This window comes from Dermacentor silvarum, chromosome 4 (assembly GCF_013339745.2).
Source record: "Dermacentor silvarum isolate Dsil-2018 chromosome 4, BIME_Dsil_1.4, whole genome shotgun sequence".
In the NCBI taxonomy this organism is placed as follows: domain Eukaryota; kingdom Metazoa; phylum Arthropoda; class Arachnida; order Ixodida; family Ixodidae; genus Dermacentor; species Dermacentor silvarum.
This window is the reverse complement of record NC_051157.2, coordinates 47,271,721-47,294,954: the sequence shown is the minus strand read 5'-3', so window position 1 is coordinate 47,294,954 and position 23,234 is coordinate 47,271,721. Positions and strand designations below refer to the sequence as shown.

The following is a 23,234-nucleotide window of genomic DNA, read 5'->3' as shown; positions in this document are numbered from 1 at the left end:
AGCACGGTGTCACGCGCACACAGGTAAACATGAACACATCTCGCTCGATGACCGCGGAAACTCGGTGTCAACACACTGGAGTGAGAAGGTGCGGCAATAGCAGCGAGCGAATTGACCTCCGTGCCGTCTCTCCCTTCAAAGCGAACTAAACGTTGAAAACGCAGCACACACGACTCTACCGGCACTAATTGCACTTTGCCCACATCGCAGATCACTTTGAAGATGACGCCCGCGCAGGTGTGCTTTGTGCACGTCACAGATTGCTTTCAAGATACAGTGGCCGCGTCGCAGCCGCTGTGGTCAACAAGATGCCAACGTCTCGTCGTCTGGGGAAAATGACAACCCGCTAGACACACTGACTCCAGCGACTGCTTTGAAAGTAATGGATCCTTTTGACCTCATCTTAAATGTTATCAGGACCCACGGCAATGACATTGCGATGGCTCTTTAAATGGACCGAGACTCGCGTAACGCCTTTGGTTGCCGTGAAGCACAAGAAATCCAGGCTGACCGACTTCGGGAAATAAAACTTTCGGTAAGCACAAGCTTGCCAAGCTTGCCGACTGTTGCAAATATGCAATGAAATTGTGATAATTCAAATTGCTTCATTGAGACGGTGCAAATGAGTGTTTTGCGATCGGCCGGGCACGCATATTGAGTTTGGTGTTGGCCATAATGTTCGAAAAATGCTACAACACCGGCGCGAAATGCATTCTCTCGTGAAGCTGACACTTTATTGACCGCCTTCGGTACGCCTCAACCTTTGCGCCATGCCATCGCGAAGATTTTCCGGACGATGGTTTCGGTTTTGTTCGTAGCTTTGCTATTTTGACGTACGTATATACACAGGCACGGATCCAGGGGGGGGGGGGGGGGATGTCCGGGTGCCCTGACCCAAAATTAAATTGCTTCACAATTAAACAATTAAACATGTCTTACGTCACACAATGAATGGTTAATACGCCCGTAAACGTGGCCTCCCCATTACGATGACAGAAGAGAAGTGAAATTCTACACTGGAATGATTAGCGGCAATGCAACCAGCTGTGGAAGCAGACGACGAATGCGGGAGCAGTGGCACAAGCGCTAACTGAGGGGAGCCAACGAGCCAGCTGCGAAAGACGACGACGCTGCTCGAGCCAATTCTGATGATAGTTTTTTGTGCACACGGACGCCACCGAAATCTACCTTATAACAAGCTTCGCTTGAAAACATGACCGCACGACAGGAGTGTTTGAGCCGAGCGACAAATCAATAACAGTGATAATCCACTGAGAAATAGTCACTGTCAAAAAGCAACTGTGATCAACAAAACGTCCCAACGTGTTGCTGCACACATGTACACTTGCCTGTAACCTGGCAAGTCCGTAATTCGACCATTATCAGTAGAGGCCGGATCTTTAGGCATTAAAAAAGCGCATTTTAGGCGCCAAAAATAGGCAGGCAAAACAACGTTTTAGGCCTCCAACGTCATAAATATAGGCACAATAAATTTTTACATAAATGCAAATCATTTCAAACGAAGACATGTGCGGCCTATATCTACGATAAGAAAACAAGAAATGTTGTCTATGATGGCACAAAGGCGCCAACAGTTTAACATAGCCGTGCAATTGTTCCTTAAAACTGCTGGACTAATGACGATCATTTGGCGTAATTCAATAAGCACACTGCTCATATTCATGTTGAATGGCCACTGTACTCGAGCGTCGCACGTAGTGAAACAGGCATGAAAAAGAATACTTGAAAGCTGGGAATACTGATTAAAGAAAACGATACTTTATGTCTGCCTGGCGCAATTAAATTGACACAACAAAAACAGACAAATAACAAATGCAAGAGAGACTACGATTTTTAAAGAAAATAGCATGTTCTTACATGAGGACTGTTAGCAACTCTTCGCAATTTTCTGATATACAATGACATTATCCAAATTGTACAGGCCAGACGTCCCAACACTGCCAAATACACTTCCGCCCATTTGAAGAAATATGTTTGGAGAGCACGCGGAACGTAGTCTAAGAATCACTGTAAAAATTATGGAAACAATTGCAAAGTACCACCATCTCCAGATTTTTGGATTCAAAATTGTGCCTCTTGTCACTGAGAATGATCTCGTATGCTGACAAGGAACGCCCGACGGTGGTGAACACCTTAAAAAGTAAATTACAAGCAAAACAACAGCCGCGTGCACATCACATTTTTCTTTTGCTCTTCACTCTCCTTTCCCCTGACGGCTCTCCGCAGTTTCGCATTCGTCAACCGCTCGCGCAATGTCAGCGTGGCGGCGTATGCTGGCCGCACCGGTGCGTCCCATTTCAATGCTGCTAGCAGTTGTTTTCCGCGAGTTGGTTGAACTAAAGGACTAGGTGGAACCCCATAGAGTTCCGAACAGTCAATGTTGCCCGGTAACATGAATAACGGTCTAACTGCACTCGAAAGCGAAACTTGAGGCTATGTTCATAAAGGCGCCGATACTGAAAATAGGCATTTATAGGCATTTAGGCACAAACGCCAAAATAGGCATTTATAGGCACTATAAAAACACTATAAAAGCCCTTCTTAACCTCCAATTCATGCTCATATATCAAGGTGGGGTGATAGGAGTGCAAGGAACAAAAAAGGCATTTGCCTAAAATCCGGTCTCTAATTATCAGGCTGTTGCTTTATATAGACTAAGTGCTATCGCAATCAATATGAGGTGCAATGCACGAAGCACTTTGCCACGCATTTTTGCATTGTAGCTCATACTGAGCGCGATAGTACAGTCAATGCAATCCAATTAATTGTCATTCATCAGAGGTGGACTTCGCTCTGATCTCTGATAGCCAAATCATTGTGGGTTTCCTTGCAAAGCTAATCCGGGACTTGCCTCACATAATCGCAGCTTTTGTCGGCATAGACATCGAGGGTGGAGTCGGCATAGACATCAAAGGTGGAGTCGGCACCACTTGAAGATCACGACGACCATTTTTTTTTCGAAATAGGTTCTTTCGAAGAATTTAAATCAGCAATAAAAAAATTGACCCTGGGGGTCGCATTTGGCAAAAAAATTTACCCTCAAAGGGTTACAGATGTCATTCATAGTGGTTTGTTTTTTAGTGACTGCAGATTGTATTAGCTTCTTTCCCAACTTCTGGAGATAAAGCAATTTACTTTGCAAGCCTTCCCGTTGCTCTCACAATACCTTTAGAGTGCTTAGATGTTCCTCAGCCTCAAGTGGTGACACTTTCTGCCCTACAATGTCCTCGTCGTCCTCCTCCTCTGGTTTCATCCTCTAGTGCACCATTTACTTGCGCGAGGATTGCATGAGTGCATGAACCAGGCCAGTCGTGCATCTGCCCGCGTCCACTTGGTGCTGTTCGGCTCCCGACTATTCGAACAGAGCTGTCTCATGGAAACGTGGCGATGGCTCCGGAATCCGACTACCGGCATACAAAGCGACCAGCGCCGCGGACGCTGCGGCGGAAATGCGACTCGATGGTATTATGTCGCAGAGTCGGTGTGGGAGTACGACAGCGATTATAAAACCACAATGACAGAAAGTTCGGTGCAACTTGTCGCAACCGTGCAAGGAATGACATCCGGCTGCAGAACGGAACAGAATCAAGCCAAGGGAATTAAAATTGCAGCGCATACCGGTTGGTACTACGTCGGCCATGTTGCGTGAGCATGTCTCTACTAAATAGTGAATAATTTACTCTAGGGACCTAAGAAAGTTGTCCTTCATAGCCGAGTGTCTCTTGTAACCATGTCTCTTGTAACGAGGTTTTACTGCACAAAATGACGTTTCTGTAAGTAGCATCTTTAGCACAGTGGTAAAGATCACTATTGGAGTAGCATAGCCAAGAAAAAGGCTTACATATGGTCTTTCAGAATTTTATAGTTCGATTCCCATGGTTGGGCAAAATGCAGCAAAGGTATTATAGCCTTGCATTAAGTGTGGGCCGCTATGAATAGAATGGCAGGATTCATTGGCAAATTCTGTGCAAGGACTGAACAAACAAGTCAACCTAACACAAGCATCCTTCCTTGCCTCTATTCAGTCTACTAGCGAACAGCTTGGCCCGCAGGTCAACATTTTAGCTTGGTTGAGCAACCAACGTCAAAGTAAGGGCGGAACTCTGGACCCTAGCAGCACAACACGGGACCAAGACGGGCTCAGAATGGTGCAGCATCAGCCCCACACATGTCATGCTGTCCCTACACTGGTTGTGATTACAATGCTATTTGGGAGAAGGAGGAGGAGGAAATAACTTCATTGAAGATAGGGAAAAGAAACGCAAGTCTGCTGGTTTTCCGGCTTGCACCATAGGAGGGGTCCTCACGCCAGGGCTCCTGTGGCTTTCACTGCCTCCTGGGCCCGCCCCCACCAGCTCATTGCAACTCTTTCTACACAGCTTATGTGCCCGACTGCCATTGCGAAGGCTCAGCAACTGCTAGTGTGCTTCTCACAGCTACCACAAGGCAGCATTACAGTGCAATGCAAAAGGCAAAGTTTCCTTAAAGATTTACTAGAGAGAACTTTGGCGCTAGCATTGACGAGAGCTGTGAATTGCGCAGTTCAGCCATCGTGCTAATGATGGGTTGGATGTGCCTAAACTTCGTCCTTCTGGCTTCAAACGGCATTGCAACTATGAAAATGTATCAAATTAATAAACAAAATACTGCATGATAAATGAAACAATTTGCGATGATTATGCACGTCAGCATAGGCTTATTGCCCTGCTGTGTCTAGAAATCCAATTGGTGGAGAATTTAGAAGGAAAGCGAAAAAAATAAAGTCACAAGAATGTCTGAAGCCAAAAACATGCAGATCAGAATTCCATGTAGTACCCATCGTTCACATAGTAACCAGACAATCACAGTGCAAGATTTCCCTCCAGTAATTTTTGGAAGGCACTGACTAAATGGTGGGTATCTCGAAGCAGATATTAACAGGAAGGTGCTGGAGTCAAACAAACCTTTGGGTGGTCAAGCAAGGCACACTCCTTGCAGACAGGTGTGTCACACGAGCGGCAGAAGTAACGCAGGGCTTCTGATCGGTGGCGCAGGCAGGCAACCGGTTTGTCCTGTGGCGCTCGCAGCCCGTCCCGTGCGCTCTGAAGCTCCCCTAGCGTCAATACCCTATGGCCTTCAAAGCAGTGCATGAATTGGTGGGCCATCACGCAGTTGGGACACAGGAAGTTGGCACAGTCAAAGCACCGCGCTACTGCACTGGACTCCTTGCCCTGAAAAGACAGTTGTGGTCAGGTGGGTAGGAGACTTTGTTCCAATTGGAGCAGGCTCCATCATAGGGATGGGGGCAAGGCCTTCAGAAGAGCCAAGACAAAGCATCAGCTAACAGCTGGTCTATAGGCCAACTGAAAATAAATTTTAAGCCGTGTAAAAATAGCGTAGATAATGTATTTATTCGAATCTAGTCCGATAGTTTCTTTTCAAATAATCATATACCAAACTCTAGGGTCGGCTTCGATATGATGATTTTAAAAAGCGCACCAGTTTTTAATCGAAATTGATAAATATGGTGCATAGCTAGTGCCACCTAGAAAAGTCAGTATCGCAGTCGCTACTCGCTGCGCCAGTAGCTAACTGAAGTACACGAGCAACGCCGCCATTTTGACCCGTTTAGTATCGGCGTGCGGCATGGTGTTATCGTAATGGCACCAAACAGGCGATGCCACTATTTTGCCGCTTTCAAACTAAAATTTCTGCCAGCCACAGAGGCATCGTCAAACATTCAAGCAGGGCGGAACTTTGGCATCGATGAGAAAAACGCCCTTCGTTGGAGGGGCCAACGGGAGATGCTTTGTGCATGCGCCGCAATGAGATGTTTCATCCTTCAAAAAGTGCAGCATCTCTAATGCACTTGATGGTACTGAAGATAGTGTACTGTTTGAAGATGACAGCGATAAGGAACATAGCAACGAGGCTAGCAGCGATGATGACGTAGAATGAGCTCAGCAAGTTCATATTCAATAAATGCTGTTTTATTTAGTGAGCGCTGTCCTCGCTTTTTTGTTCGGCCTACATTCGATACAGGTATTTTTGAATTTTTTTCTTCCTGGCTTCGGACTTTTGGGGGTCAGCCAGACGGTGACCTTGCCTTGAAAAGCCTGGGCTAGCTCAGCATGGCATTGCAAATTTTGACCTCTTGTCACTGACAGTTGGCTGTTGGTAAAACTACATTGAATTGCAGTTGAATTTAAGCAGAGGCTTAACAGGAAAACTTTTGAATAGATTTTCTGCCCAAGACTGACCCAAAACAATGTTGCTTACACTCCGTGACCCAACACTAACATTGTGGTTTGGGTCATAGTCAAGAGTTGTGGGCATATTCTATGACGACCACTTTTGGAGATACAGTTGAAACCCACAACAACAAAATACCTCAACAACGAAATTCTCGTGACAAAATATTTTCCAATCCCTGGCGAACGCCCGAAAGATTCAATGCATCTCTTATTTCTCGACAACGAAATGTTGCTTAACTGCAATCCCGCAACAACGAAAATTGATGGGGCATTTCCCCACACATTATCTACTCTCGCAAGGTCAGAAGACTCGAAAATGCGTTCAAATGCCTTTGCTTCACACGTAAATTGCGTAAAGTACCACAACATTGCACTTGCATAGGCGCCGCCATCTTTGTTTACAAAGATAGTGGTGCCCTACGGGCTCTACATAGTTCCTGAGTCAATGAAGGATGCATGGGGGAACACTTTGTTCCCAAAACAGCGAGGTTCCCGATAGCTTCAGTGCCAACAACTTTATTCGCACTGATGAAGATGTCGTTTACGAAGAGTTGACTGACAAGGACATTGTAAGCCGCGTGCACGAGACTGACAACACCGAGGACCGAGGCACAAGCCACGGGGAGAAGACAACCAACGCACAAAATAAAGAACCAACTTTGACCAACACACGGGATGTGCTGGATGCTTTCGACCTGATTCGGACATTCATAGGGACGCATGACGACGATGTCTCAATGGACTACCTATTTGAACGAATATAACTCGAGTTTTTTTCCAAACATTATCGCATTCAAAACACGCCTGACATTCAGGTTCATGACCCAACTATAACGTGAGCTTTTCTTTTCCGTCTTTTTCTTGAAAAGGTTTCATCCTTAGAATGTGCCTTGCGCTATTTTCGAGTTCGTAACGCAATATAATGCAGCTTTTTCCGATCTCCACTTTAAACTGCAATGATTGCGTGTAGGAAAGCACCATGGCGCCGACATTCGTGCAGATCGCAGTCGACGCATGTGCCGCTAGAGCATGCTGCGGCCATCGCATTGCGCCGTGGTGGCAATATGAAACTATGGATGAAAACAATCCAGAACCAATTCGCTCTTCATTGTGCGTACATCGTGCTTACACTTCCACGTCGTGCAAGTCACTGAGCCACCGCAATGAACAGGAGAACTCAGTAAACTGCCTCAGTTAAGAAACAGGAGATCCTGTTGACCGAAGAGAGAGAGAGGAAATTCAAGTGCGATGGAGCATCTCAGACTGAGCGACGGATGAAGTACCGTGATCGCATCTTTCAAGCCGCACCTACTCGGAAAGCATTCCGTGGACCCAAGAATGGCCATTACCCAACAGTCGAGAAGGACCTGGCAGAATTCCATCGCGAACGTGGCGGCCAGTTTCTGCCTGTGAACGCTGAACTCTCACAGCTCAAAGCAAGAGAGCTTGCACATGAGGCCGGCGTGCCTCACGCCACATTTAATGCCAGTCACTCCTGGGTGCTGAAGTTTATGCGTCACACTGGATTCTCGCTTCGCCAAAGGACTTTGATCTGCCAAATGCTCCCAGCCGGGTACGAGGAAAAACTACTGGAGTTTCAACGCTATATTATCAAGATGCGTAGGGATCGCAACTACCCCATAGGCCAGATAGGAAATGCGGACGAGACACCAATCTTTTTGGACATTCCGGCCAGCTACATTGATAAATGGAGTATCAAGGAGGTACAGGTTCGCTCAACGGGCCACAAGAAGACCCAAGTAACAGTAATGCTGGCATAAATGGCAGATGGGTTGCATCACTTTGCGTTATAATCGTAATATGGATTTTTTCTTTTTCATAGAGACTGCAAGTACCCCTCCTCGCATTATATTCGCAGTCGCTTTATTTACGTGCAAATACGGTACATGTTGTGTTGTGAAGGAAGATATATGCGTTTACTACATGGCAATGGTTGACAAGGCAAACCAACTGAATTGTGGCATTAAATTTTTGTTTTGCTGACCATTTCCCTATCTGTACTGTGTTACTTCCCAATAACGAAATTCTCGCAACAGTGAAACTTTTCAGGTTCCCCACCAATTTCGTTACTGCGGGGTTCAACTGGATCACTTTCAGTGCATGCTGATTGGCTGGTTGAGCAAAACCACTTGAATCATCCAATGCGTTGTGCACTACATCACACGAAAGTAAAAGTATCACCGAAAGTGATGGTCCGGGAATAACGCCCCTCAATAAAAGCTTGCGTGTTAAAAAAAGATGAATTAAAGTCACTGACCAAGTAAAAAATGGTCGACGTTTCGGTTATTCACAATTCAATGTACACAGTCTCGTAGTTCTACACAAGTAGCATGTGAGGTAGTGAGCCAAGATAAACTTGGGGCATGGTACCACTCGTATGGTTGATAATGTTAAATGTTGCCTATATTAGCAATGATTCGATCTAAGTCTATGTCACAATCTTTTCTTTTGCTATAGTCCACATGTCCCACTTGATGACCTGATTGCACTTTGCACGTGCTCCACAACTGTGTTAAGACACATGACAATCTATTTTGATATCCCGTTCGTGCTCCAAGTCATGTGAAATTCCCGGTTTTGCCATTACAGTCAACGACCAATTTTTTGGAGGCCAGATTTTTCGGACATACCCGATAATTCGGACGCCTTAACGGCACCGCCACATACATCATAAGGCCAATGTATAAGGACATCTCAAATTTCGGAGGCAGAAATTTTTCGCCGTCCGACCTTTATGAACTTTTGCCATGACCGCAGGTCTGAAATGGCATTAATCGAAGCAACCACTGCAGCCATTTTGATTATCTCGCCCCCTGTAACCAACGCCCTCTAACAACAATCAATGGCAACCGTAGTATCAGTTTTTTGCTGTCATTAGGCCTAGCTGCTTCGATATACACTATTGAGCTTCCTGTGGTTCAGTGTCATGTTTTTCACTTAAAGGATTCTCCGCTGTTGGCAATGGCGCCAACGCTGCCAGCAATGGCACCAAAAAGTGTGGAAAGCACAGCAAGGGTGTCAAATGTTGCATAATGCAGATTTCGGAAAGTCAGCTTCACCGCAATATAGCAATGTTAACATACGCAGTGTATTGCGGTGAACCATACTAAGAGTGCAAAGGGGCCACTATTCAGCGACATAAAATGTGTTCTTAAATTATACACAAGCGCACCCGCTGTCTTCTGTCACAGTATGAGCACCGAGACACGTAATAATTGAACTGGCAGGCCTTTAAGGCTCCATTCTGGTTCTCCATTCTGTGCGATTTGTCATCTCACGACTTGCAAGTTCCCGATGTTAGCAGGATCTGTGTAGCTTCAGATACTGACCTTCCTCCTCACAGTGCTGTATTTGTCCCTCTTTCATGCACATCGCTTGCTGACGCGACGGTCTTGTTCACACCCGCTGCCGTCTTCTGTCGCCGCCACCCTATATTGTTGCCTTTCGCCCTCCTCAGGGTACACCATGGTGCTGCAGAAATACTGGTTTCTAACCCAAATTCGCACACTTTGGCTTTGCGCTGTGGCAAGACTATTGGCACCATCCAAACTGTGGATGCTGACGGTATTGTCTTTCCCTGCTGCCAACGACCAGACTACAGCTAACGTAACAGCACTGACACCTCATGTGCCATCTGACCGGATCTCACCGGATGTTTTTTGTCGCTCTATTACCGATGACCTCGACTCAATGCAACGCGAGCGACTACTTACCCTTTTAACCGACTTTCACACCTCTTTTGACTTGAACCAAACGTCATTAGGCAGCACAAGTACCGTTTCTCACCACATTGATATGGGATGTCACGCACCATTACGCCAGCGACCGTACCGCGTGTCATCCACCGAGCGTCGTGTCATTACTGAGCAAGTTGCGGACATGCTTGAACATGGTGTTATCAGACCTTCCTGTAGTCCTTGGTCGTCTCCCGTGGTACTAGATAAGAAAAAAAGATGGCTCGATTCGTTTCTGTGTGGACTATCATCGCCTGAACAAGATTACACGAAAAGATGTCTACACTCTGCCGCGCATAGATGACGACTTGGATTGTCTACATGGTGCTGAATTCTTTTCTTCTTTGGACTTGCGATCGGGCTATTGGCACTTGCCCGATGGATGAGTCCGATCGCTCGAAGACAGCTTTCCTTACGGCTGACGGCCTGTATGAATTTACGGTGATGCCATTCGGCCCATGCAATGTGCCCGCAACATTCGAAAGAATGATGGACCATCTTTTGCGAGACCTCAAATGGAAGACGTGTTTATGTTACTTAGACGACGTGGCAGTTTTCTCCCCTGATTTCACCACTCACCTCACTCGTCTACGCGAAGTTCTTACTTGCCTTGCCACCACCGGCCTTCAACTTACCTTGAAAAAGTGCCGCTTCACAGCCCGCCAACTGACCATACTTGGTCACGTCGTTTCCAAAGACAGCGTCCGTCCCGACCCTGACAAGCTTCGTGCTGTCGCAGAATTTCCGCGGCCGACTACAGTGAAAGAGCTCCAAAGTTTTGTCGATCTCTGCTCTTATTTTCGTCGCTTTGTGCACAATTTTGCCTGCATTGTCGCACCCCTGACGAAGCTCCTGGCTGGGCCTGCTACGGAAAGCCATCTTGTACCGCCGAAACTATCAGCCAGACGGTCCCAAATGGCTGCTCGTCATCCCTCGCCATTTGCGTTCCAACATATGCATGTATTCCACACCGACCCACAACAAGCTCATGCTGGCGTCCTGAAAACGTACGAGCGGCTCCGCCAGAGGTACTACGACGCAGCATGTATTCTTATGTGCGCAAATAATTTGGGCATGTGCAGCCTGTCAGCAACGCAAGACAACTCCTCATACGACAGGCCCACTGCAACCTTTACCGTGTCCTGCACGTCCGTTTGACCGAGTCGGGATAGACCTTTATGGGCCCCTTCCATGCACCGCTAACTGAAATCGTTGGATCATTGTTGCAGTAGACGATCTAACGAGATACGCCGAAACTGTTGCACTTGCTTCGGCTGCTGCTCACGATGTCACAGCGTTCATCTTACGGCATTTCATCTTATGGCACGGCGCACTGCGAGAGCTGCTCAGCGACCGACGCCGTGTCTTCTTGTCGGACGTTATTAATGAGCTACTGGCAGCGTGCCACACTATTCACCGCACCACTACGGCGTATCACCCACAGACTAACGGTCTAACGGAACGGTTCAACCGCCCTCTTGGTGACATGCTCACAATGTACGTTGCGTCAAATCATTCCAATTGGGACGACGTCCTCCCTTTTGTGACTTACATGCACAATACTGCCACTTAGGCTACCACAGGCTTCTCACCATTTTTTCTTATGGATGTGAACCATCCTCTACCCTTGACACCGTACTTTCGTATCACCCGGACGCCTCCGAATTTACCCCGCTTTCAGAAGTTGCTTGACATGCTGAAAAGTGCAGTCAACTGGCTCACTCATTCACGTCAGATACTGTTGTGTCTGGCGGTCCTTCGGGACAAAGGAGGCCGGCGCCGACTCAGACGCGCCAACCTGGCGCCCCTTTCTCGTGGCCGAGAATTGTCACCTGGGACTGAGGGATTAGCAGTTGGTCTCCAGGCTACCTCATACGTCGCTAAACGGCAACGTCGCCCCTTTGTTGCGGTTCCGTAAATTACCAGCGCCGCCTGAACCACGACGAGGCCAAGCTGCGCCCTTTCAAGACAGCCACTGCCCTTCCTGGTTCCGCGAACTGACCGCTATGGAGAGGCGAATCTTGAAGGGGGCCAGTGTCTGGCAATCCCGGGGGAACGACATCAACGTTCGGTTCCCAAGGTGTCAACCGCTGCCTGTGTTCGGGGGCGACCTAGCAAGATTGGAGGCGGAGCCCGACGAGAAACGACGACACATCACGTACGGGATATGGCCACCTGATTCAAGATGCTGATTGGCTAAAAGAACTACAGTGTATTCCCTCGTCGAGTGAAAGAGGGAAACAAAAGGGATAAAACAGGGGACTTGAGTGTTGTGAGAGAGGCTTGACCATGTAGAGGACGCTCGACGATGTAGAACGCTCGGAGATATAAACGCTACTACATGCAAAGATGTAAGCACGTAGACGGCTCCAATATCCTGGAGCCCTTCTTGTAAAATACCATGTACAGTGTATATAAAACAGTTTTCTAATCTCCCTGGATAACTCCTCCTCTCGGCACCTGGCACGGCACCATACATGGAACCCTTCGTGGCCGCTCGGACATTCGGCTTTCGCAACAATACCCAAGGCATCCAAAAAGATCGCCGCAACCACGATCAGCCAACACAGTCCATCGCCGTGGATTCTCACGTCTGGCTTCAGCTGCCATTCCAATCTCCTGGCCTAAGCCCACAGCTTGCTCCAAAATATCAGGGTCTGTACTGGATCGTTGAATATACATCGCCTGTGAACTATGTGGTTGAACCGGTGACACCATCTTCGAACAAGCACCGCAGTGGCCGCGAGACGGTTCACATCAGCCACCTGAAGCCGTACCACGACCCCGTCGTCGTGTCATCACCTTAGGTCCCCAGGATGGCTCACCTTTGCCGTGGGGGAAATGGGGCAATTGTAGTGGGGAATACGCATGTAGCGCTGTGGGTACTGCCATCACTTCAGCGCGAGACCCCAGCTCGAGCTGCTGATGCCAAGAGCTAGGACTGTGCATACGAAGCCACTTGCGATCCCTCGGACGAGCTTCAACAAATCCCCCTTTCAAAGGTTTTAAAAAGGTACATCGCTACCGATCGCAGCACGCCAATCGGCTGAGTTTTGTGACCAAGTGACGCGATTTGCCCATATTACGCCAGTAGGGCCAGCTATCAGATTGGCTGCCCAAGGCACGTCAGCGATAATTTTTCCAACATTATAATGTTGTTCGTAATGGTTCAGATGTTAGTTGTTTCTATAAAAAGAAAGTAACAGAAAGAGAATGCACAAGGACATGTATCACTACACTAAAAGCACTTCCGGCCTACAGCAAGTGTCTGCTTGTGTTAAAACGTGCTCCGTGTTGACGAGAGCTGCGCGGTCAGTGTTAGTCTTGTTCTTTCTTTTTGCGAACACCATGGTTCGCCCTTGTTGCATTATGGGCTGCACACATAGCGATCGGCGACATGTCAAGCTATGACATCGTGCCCCACTGCAAGGCAGCAGACGAGCGGAGTAGCTCCAGCACATCGGAGTGTCGGTATCCAAACGGCGCCAGCATCTACACGTCACTTCACATCGAAGGATTGCCACAATAGAGTTTAGCGTGTCCGGTATTCAGGTAAACGCAAGCGCAAGTGTACTGGCTGTTTTACCATGTTTTACCAGTTTTACGTGATGAACAGAGGCGCAAACGTGAACTGCTTGCACGGTGCCCGGCCACCTGGCGGCACAAAGCTCAACCAAACGCACAGCTAACATAGCAGTAACTAAGTTTTTTCTACGTTGCTGCTGGCTCAAATTTTCGGCAGGAGCGTAATTATGAACACGTTGTCTTCTTATATGATTAAAATGTTTTACCCTTGGTTACAGGAATATTAGCTCTGTATTTGGCTGGTTAAGCTCTGCGCCACCAGATGGCTGGACCGTGCATGCCGATCAGGCCGCTCATGTACATCTACGAAGCTCCATCACAGCAGTGGTTCTTCATTCTATGACAGCGGTATGGAGGGGCTTTAGTTTGCGCCTCTGCCTATCCGTCAAAACACCCAGCTCGCCTGTGGTTACCGGAATACCGGACACGCTCGGCACTGCGACAGAACGCTGCTTGATCGCTCTCGCTGGGGATCGATGGCCGGGCGGCTAGCGGAGAGGTTGGAGAGCCTTCGCGCACTGGCTCCAAGACAACCGGAAGTAGACGACAACACGTCACAACATGACGTAGAGCCAGCGAAAGCGGAGCTTAGCCCCGATTACTTGGCGAACGAGTTGAGGAGGAAATGCATGGCTAGGGAGAAGGGTAACTTGTAATCGTCCGTAGCTCTCTTAATATGAGACGCTTCACTTAAATTGGGTACCCTTTAAGGGCAGTTAAAGGCAGGCATTCATTTTTTTTTTTTTTGATTGCCTGATTTTCCGGACGTTTTCACAGTTCCTCAAAAGCAATGTTTCATTTCGCAGGTCATTTTCCTGTCTGTGCCGTCTCATTTCACAACAAAGTTCTCACAAAAGCTAATTTTGTTATTACAATTTTGTTATTGCAAAATAATTGTTATTACGGGGTTCAACTGTACTAACTCTCTTGCTTCTACTTTGGAATCTATCCAGCACCACTCTGCTCTGCTTTTGCAGCCAACTATTTCTATTGACCCTTTTCACGGTGATCCCGTGGGCGCTGCCAGTTTGATCACGTGGTGATGCGTCCACTGCTTGCCTCAACTGCCTCCCTTACCTCTGAGATTGCAATGGATGTGTATGGCACCGGTGTGGCTCAGCCAACCTCTGTTTCAGGAGATATAGACAGTGATTGGATGGACGACACGACGCTTTGGCCACAGCTTCAGAGAACAAGCAAGAGCGCTTTCGGAGCTGATTAAGCTACGTTGAAACGGCGCAAACAGCGTATGTGGTGCTTGCTCTAAAAGTGGGGCTAAATATGTATTCCAAGCTATGCAAACTTTCCACTCATGAATTGCATCAGCATTAGTGTGTTTTGCTCTTCGTTCTTTATTTGGCAAATATTTTGAAGCAGCGGCTTGTCATGTTTCTGACTCAGTAAAATTCCTCGATGCGGTCACTATCTGATTATTTTCTGGCTAATCGCTCACTGGTGTGCTCAGTTCCGTTAGATTTGTTCTTGCTGCGCACAAGGCTTGGAATGTAGCTGTTTTGTACATTGTAATACCTTGTAGCAAATACGTATTATTGCTAGTAACTCGCTTACTCTTGTGGACCGTCACAAAACATTCAGCTTAGACTTTTTGTGAACTATCGGTGTAGGACCATCCTTAACTGTGCGTATATAGTGTGCATATACTCAAGTGTGCGCCCATTCACTCATTCTTCACATGTTGGCAAAAGAGTGGGCATAAGTTTCCGTGCCAGTTGGGGTAGATGTGTGTAGATACTGCGAAGCCTACTATGACAGCAAGTAGCGCTACTCCCTTTATCATTGTTTAACAAGCGGTACTCACTCTTGCCAAAGTACCGGGGCTAACGCTATTTCTTTGAAGGTGATGAGCAAATTTCTGTATCCTCGAGGAAAGCCATACATTTCGAAGTGCCGGAAACACGTACGGACAGATGCAGCAGCGGTCCGTGAACTAGGCCACACATATTCGTTACATTCCTTAATATGCCAGTCACTATTTTTGCAGCCAACTACTGCACACATCTTCAATCGACATGATTCAATCCAGCATGATTGGAGCACAGTGCATTATCGAAAACTCAGTTGCATTTCTGACAGCTGATCGCACGAAAGCAAGGTAGAAGCGGTACTGGTACTGGTTTCGTATTCGTGCACGGTCGCTGAGGTGACGTATGGCGCGCTGCCAAAAGCACCATCTCGTATCTCTAGAATAAACTGCTCCGCGAAAAGGGTCAATACTGCTAATGTTTCACGAGTAATGTAGTATCTTCCATATTTATCTGTCCACGCTCTGTTTCTAATTTATGTATATCAAAAACATTTTGCAGGACCCACGCACAGCGAGAATCGATGTTAAGCGAAGCATGCGGCGATGCCAAACTGCCCCATGCATAAGGCAATTGAATTGTATGGCAAAACTAGATGTTGCTGACCTTATTCAAATGGGGTTACCGTGACTCAGGGTAAACAAACTCCTTGTACAGCAACAAACGAGTCAACTTGCCATTGTTCAGTAATCCTTTACACATACAGCATACCTCAAAACCAACCACATCCTCCCCTCATAACACATCAGCCGAGCAGGCACGTGCTTCGCCTGCACATGAGACACACCCAAGCCAAGCCACAACCAGTCACATACGCTGCACACGACCCTGATGCCATCCACGAAGCGCTTGGCCAGGTACTTGTTAGCCATACCTGTTTTTATCAATACAAGCTATTGTGCAAGTGTTGTACACGTCACTAAACCTGGTTCTGCTTGCCAACTCTCCGCTACGCCAACAGGTGTTCACATTCCTGCAGGCTCATTTCAGACACTTAATGACTTGCCACACGTGTTCTTGCAGCAACCATCATTCAAGCTCAACACCTGTCTTGGCCGCACAACAGCGCCGTTCCGCAGCTGAGTAATGCCTCTTGTGCTCTTAAAGTTCACTGACATGAGCTGCAAGCACAATTTGCAGAAATGCTCACACCCCGTAAAATGAGAGAACTGATAAGTATTTCAAGCAGTTCATTCTCCGCACAACAGTATGCTTGCCCAGTGCAAAGCACATGGTAGCGGGCGAGCTCAGCATGGTGGTCTTTATATGGCTGAGCATATGAGAGCAACTATGCCTGACATATGTTGCACATTCCTAATACTCGCATGGATTGGAATTGCCTTCTTGCATCTGTCACCTGCATTCAGAATGCCACGAAGTTCAACTCTGCAATTAATACTCAGCTTTACTAAGCAGCTCACTGCCAATATGTTATCGACTTGCTTATGCTTTTTCATTGTTATCCACTCCTTTCTGTAACAGGTGAATGGCCCTGAAAGTGAATAATAAAGCACCCCACCAACCTTGCAGCCTGTACAGCCAAGGCTGGCACCTTCAAGAGCAGCAGTTTCCAGAATATTCGAAACTGCGTAGTCTGAAGGAAGGCCAGCTGTGCCCCCTGGTGGCAAGGGGGTGTCATGGTTGCACTGAGGACAGCGAACTTTGTCCCCTGTGCACTCTTTCTCCAGGCATGGCTGACAAAATGTGTGCAGGCAGTTCAACACCTGCAAAGGAGCAGTGGGGAATTGAATAAGCCATCCGTACATGTTGTGAACGTGTTGTTATTCAGGAACACTTCGCATGACTGGCAAAATTGCAGCGTACTATTCAGCAAAGTTCAATCACCTCAGATCATGCCCTTTTTTTTAAGGGGTGCCTCTGCAGCAAAAAAAACATTCAACTGCTACGGAGGTGGGAGTAACACTATTGTGAAGAGATGTGTATAGTGTTTTTCATAATCTACTGAGCTTCCTGAAGGGCAATTACACAGTGAAAAAAATACACACAGTACAGTCAAGCATATTTATATCAAACCTGTGAACCTTTTGAGTCATAAAAATCCTGCAAACTCATCCCTGAAAGGAGGAGGAGGGATAATAGCACATACGTTATGTCAAGTTTGCCCTGAACTCAAACATCTTACTCTTTTTTGAGATGCATATGTACTTTATTGTACTCTACCTTTAGACGCAGCACTCAAGTTACAGCAAACCTGAAACTGCAGAGACTGACAAGCACCACATTGTTCATAGACCAGAGTGACATTTTCAGCGAGCTTGCTGTTGATTTCCCTTTCTTCAGAAACAAGCCGCACGTGTTCTTGCACCAAATGTCATTCAAGCTCGACACCTCCTGCCTTGGCCGCACAACAGCGCTGTTCTGCAGCTCAGTGATGCCTCTAGTGCTCCTAAAGTTCACTGACATGAGCTGTCAGCACAATTTACAGAAACGCTCACACCCCGTAAAATGGGAGAACTGATAAGTATTTCAAGCAGTTCATTCTCTGCACGAAAGTATGCTTGCCCATTGAATATACTTGCTCGAAGAAAGTACCTCATGGTGTCGTATCACCCTAAGGGTATAGTTGGACACCAACAAGCAAAACTTCATTTGAGCCTTGTTTGCAGTACCAAATATCCATTTGCATTCAGCATTACGGCGAGGAACTGACAGGATCCCCAGCGTTATTACTGTGATCCTGTGAAACCTCAGCAATCCGTCTACACCTCACATTTTTCTTATTTGCCTACTTTGCATGCATTCTTTGCAATCCTGCGCTGCATATCTTTCAAAGCCTTTAAAGGGGTGATGTATCACTTTTTATTTAGGTCGAGAAATTCATTTGAAGTTAAAATAAACTCTTTCAGAAATACTTTGCCACAAAAAGTACTTCCATGTATTCAGCAGAAGTGGAGTTATCGGCAATCAAAGGTTGCCTATGATCCCCTTGGCGGTGCTCTCTCTATTTCTTCAATGTCTTGCACTGCAAAAGCTATGGCGAAGCTGGGCATGCCCACAGCTCTCTGCCTATGGAGCATCACCGTGGTGCGCAGTTCAAATTTGATTTTGGATGTTCATGTACTATTTCCAATTTTGGCACGTACTACGCGCCAAATGCAGTTGTCCTTAGCGACATGCAACTGTAGTGCATATAAGCACGTTTGCTTTGTGCACAACAGGGCTTGAGTGCGTGCTCGCGCTCCAGTCTGGCCGTGCCGAGTGGTTCGGACCGGCTTTGCCGTGCACCAGCTTGACCAACAAATAGTAACCATATCCAACTTGCACATGTTGAAGCAAGCTGGGTATAGCTGTCAATAGCTCAATACGAAGCAAAGTCTGCCAAGGCATCTAGCCAGGAGTGAGCATGCGCTGGCAAGCGTGCATGTGGCCCGACCTTAAGTTACGTGTGGTTTTAGGCTAGTTAAGTGCTCAAAACTAATCGACATTAGTGTAACCCGACAGCTACGATACCAATAAGCAGTCTGTACAAAGGTTAGTTCCCGTGCGGGAGGCCGCGACCAAGCGTGCGTAGGCAATAGTCTGGTTCTTCCAAAAGTATGTAATTATTGCAAATCAGTTCTGCGGAATCCCGCAAGGTGAAGGAGGTATCATTAAAGGGAAAAATTGTCATCCACCCGAATGTAGCACGAAGCTACAAAAGAAATCCATACAGGTTTCTCAGAAACAATGCCTCGCAGTTTCCTTATTACGTGTAGTTATTATCGAAATTCGAAAGTGGATTCTCACTTCAGCCTGTTTACAGAACAGCGTCAGAAAAGCAGTGCACTGAACCAAACAGCTTTCTTGTTTGATATAAGCTATAGGCCAATAGCAGCCCATGTGGGAATCTGCTATGTAAAGAAATATAGCAGCAGGAAAAGAGTGAGGAGAAGGTTTTCGTTGAAAGCAGAGTGCAAGAAAATGGTGACTTCACGCTCCGCTTGCAAGCTCCACGCACCACGCATGAGTGTACAAGTTGGCCAAGATCTGAGAACTGCATTCTTTCACCAAGCTTGAGGGGTGGTTCAGGACCCTTTTAAATATTTCCGTGATCAGCATTTTTTTCTTTAATGCAAAGCTCCATAGGAGAGGAGGAAAGGAGGAAATATTGTACCAGTACACCCTAATTAACTATAATACTTGTTTCTACAAACCAGTTTCAGTTTTGGTACCCCAGAGGTGGAAGCGTCCTAATGGAATGCACAGGCTCACTCTTCTGTTTTCATGCAATTTGAAGCAGCTGCACACACGTTTGTTTTAGCAAGCAATGTTGTCATGCCTAGTCTTATTGCTACAGAATTTCAGCAAATGTTCTATGTCGAGGTAACGTCAATAACACTACCAGCTCCTCCGTAACACTGCATACCTTTGGAATGGTGAAGGTGTCATGGCAGAGGCTACACTTTGTGCTCAGCTGAGGTAGCGCTGCGCTGCTCCCGGTGACACCGTCTGAGGGGCTGCCCCCACTACTGCCTTCCCCACCAGAGCTCGGTGCTGTGAACGCCTCGGGCAGAGATGTAGGCGAGCCCAGTTGGGAGCCTGCTGTCGTACCAGACCCACTGAGTGTCGTAGGTGGGCTGCTGCCCAGGGACAGCTGAACCTGCACAAGCAGAGCATAACACAATCAAACTACAAAGAATGGGTGGCCTCATTCATTGATTAGTGCCAACCCTATACGAACTAGAGGCAATCCCCATCTCCTGATAGGTCAGAAAATGGCAACAAAAATCTTGGATTTCATTGGAAGCTCCAAGCGTAGTATGCCACAGCTTTGCAGTACAAAAAATATTTACCAGCATCATGGCGGAGATTGTAAATTATGCTAAATGAAATGTGAAATGCTTCAGTTATGCGTGCCCGCATTTATTGGCCGACACCACACTTCATCTGGCATCCACTATTGTTTTAAGCTTAGCATTCATGAGCAACACTAAATAGCCTTTCCCAGTTATATGCCCCAGTCATATCATATATACATGGAGAGGGAGGCTTCCCTAACAAAAAACAATTGCCACTGAAATCCCAATTTCGCTATCAGCAAAGCAAGCCGGCCTCCCAGCGTTAGATTTGACCACTTACAGTGGACATCTGTTGCAGAAAATTCCAAGTAATCATGCACCTTGAAGGATCTGCTTCTGGTATTGCCTCAATAAAAGTTTAGCGTACTTGAACTAAAGCATTGCAAGCTTTGATCAAATAACGGGCATTTCATAGAACTCCGGAATGCTGTGGTGTGGAAAACAAATGTACAAAGAATAAAGCAGAACGTTATTCAGCTTTATCAAATGGGACCATTTTGGGTATTTGTTACTTTATAAAAGTCTAAAATCAAAGTGCTACTGTTCAGTTCATGGGTAGCAGTTTCAAGGTCACACAAAATACAAATAATAAAAATCACATTTTAGGTATTGTTATTTTCAGTGTTTCTCACATTTCATGGCTGGCATTTGAAATCGATGGCACAAGTGTTACTTCACCTCTACCTCAAAACTGATGTAAGTTTCTAGTTCTGAAGTAACCCTACAACAAAGCAACAGCCATGAACCAGTATTACCAATCAGTTTTTTAGCATCATCAATTCATCAATCAACAATCAGACAGCATACAGTAACTTAAGATCCTCTGAAAACGGGTGCACAACAAGCATTCAGCATGAAGAGCATATGACCCAAATTTCTACCATCCAAGTAAGAGAGATGGGAACAGGCAATCACTAAAACTTGCAGGCGGAGAAAAAAAAAAAGCATAAGATGTGTGCCTCTCTCCACATATAACTTTGCTCATAATGCTTTTTCATAAAGAAACTAGTCAAACCAGGATATATTGAAACCGGGTAGGTATATTAAATCATTGTCTATATTGAACCGTTGTAACATCTTCTTGGAAATCCCATGCAAAAGATAGCACTGTACTATGTATATATCGAACTCCTGTTCACTGCTACAGTTGAAATATTGTGCCCCTGCAAGTGCGCTTCTAACAAGACTGCGATCATTTCTCGCGTCATTGGAAGTATTTATGTTGACGAAACAGCCTTGTTTTGACATGCTGATGTTGTTAAGGCCTTGAATATCAACGCAATACATGCTATGAAGGAATATATCAAACTCAATCCCCTTCGAGTTTGATTTATCTGGGTTTGACTGCAACATATCCCCTTCAGGTGCCAATTAAAAAATCCTTAAAGAATTGTTTCACCAGATTTCTTGCATCTTCAGAATAACAAAAAGTGCACAGCTGCAGAATGAACTCGAATTTTGCAGAAATATAACTCCATGTAAGAACTTTGACGAGGAACGTTAGATATGTGAACACCAACTAATAATGGGGTGCGCAAATATTCGAAACATTCAAATAACTAATCGAATTGTGCCCTATTCGATTCGGTCTTCAAGTCGAATAGACACTATTTGTAAATGCAAATATGCTTAGCATACTTTTTGAATATTTCCAAATGTCAAATGCGCCCAAATGAACATAAAATTGGGAGTAAAAGTATGGTAAATTTTCACCACTGTGGGCATAGTATGACATAAGACATGAGCTTGCAGAGTGGAGCAGGCTACATCACTTAGGTAGCCATACTTTACAGGCTGTACAGCGAGCATTCGCACTCTCTGAAGAGCCCTGTGCATGTGAAGAAACTATTTGTTTGATCCTGTGTTCCATTTGTGCTTTTAACAAAAAAAAAAACACTTCATTATGTACTATGTAATGACCGAAAATTGCTAACTTTAAGAATATTGGAATGTGAACATCAATTCTGATAACGGCTATTCATTATTCGAAAACTATAAGATAGCTATTCGTCCACGTTAGTCAGCTCCCGCTGAAGTTTTAGGTAAATTAATGTTAGCTTGACATTTACTGCTCAAACCAGCGAATACAAACAGCAGCTCAGGAAGGAACACTAATGGACTTATACTGCACAGACATACAATGCTCCTGTCAACAATGAAAGGCAAAATGCCGTCCTTGCTCTGCCGTCAAGGCGATTGATGGCAGTGTTGACGGTGTGGCTACTTCACTTCACCGTTTTTGCAGTAAAATGCCTTGATGCATCGCTTGAAAATCTCTAACCCTCTGCGTGCAAGCCACACACATGCCATCAGCGGGAACGCACGACAGCAGTAGCGTCGATAGTCAGAATGCACCTCGAGCGACTGTATAATTGCTATCGTGATAAAGTATACCTTACAAAGAACATTGTAACTGACAAGGAAAGAAGTAAACCCGGTACACGACAACACACTGACACAGAAAACAAATGCCCAGCGGTCTACTGTTTTTACTAAACCACTACACATAGTCAAACTTGCAGTACAAATTCAATGAGAAGAGTTAAGATGTGTGCAACATGCCTCAAATGTTTTTATCAGTTCTGTTGCTTTTAATCAATCTTCATGGGCACAATTGCGCACACAGCACCTGAAGGGGATAGAGCTTGCACTGCCTTAACAATGCTGTACAGGCTACATATATAAAAAATTTAATTGTGGGTTTTTACATATCGAAACCACGATACGATTATGAGGCACATCGTAGTAAGGGACTTTGACCATGTGGGGTTCTTTAACGTGCACCTAATGCACGGTACATGGGCATTTTTGCCTTTTCGCCCGAATCGAAATACGGCCGCCATGGCCGAGATTTCATCCCGCGCCCTCGGGCTTAGTAGCGCAACGCCAAAGCAAACACGCCACCACGGCGGGTGGCTCTACATTTAAGGCTCTGCAGCAATAATGTGGAAGGATGTTTCCTGGCTCCCCTGTAATATATTTTATTTCAGTTTATGTTCATTGCTAATGGCTTTTGCT

The 23,234-nt window shown here is 46.1% G+C and overlaps 1 protein-coding gene across 4 annotated transcripts in view; it reads right to left on the bottom strand.

Moving 5' to 3' along the window:
* The window catches only part of LOC119449959 (brain tumor protein-like), a 98,446-nt gene that overhangs the window by 12,572 nt on the left and 62,640 nt on the right, over positions 1–23,234 (bottom strand). For all 4 annotated transcript variants that reach the window (XM_037713278.2, XM_037713276.2, XM_037713277.2 and 1 more), the window contains 3 exons: positions 19,784–20,017; positions 16,941–17,141; positions 4,965–5,231 (listed from right to left, as the gene is read on the bottom strand). In XM_037713278.2, coding sequence (XP_037569206.1) covers positions 4,965–5,231; positions 16,941–17,141; positions 19,784–20,017 — 702 coding nt within the window. The remainder of the gene's footprint in view (positions 1–4,964; positions 5,232–16,940; positions 17,142–19,783; positions 20,018–23,234) is intronic.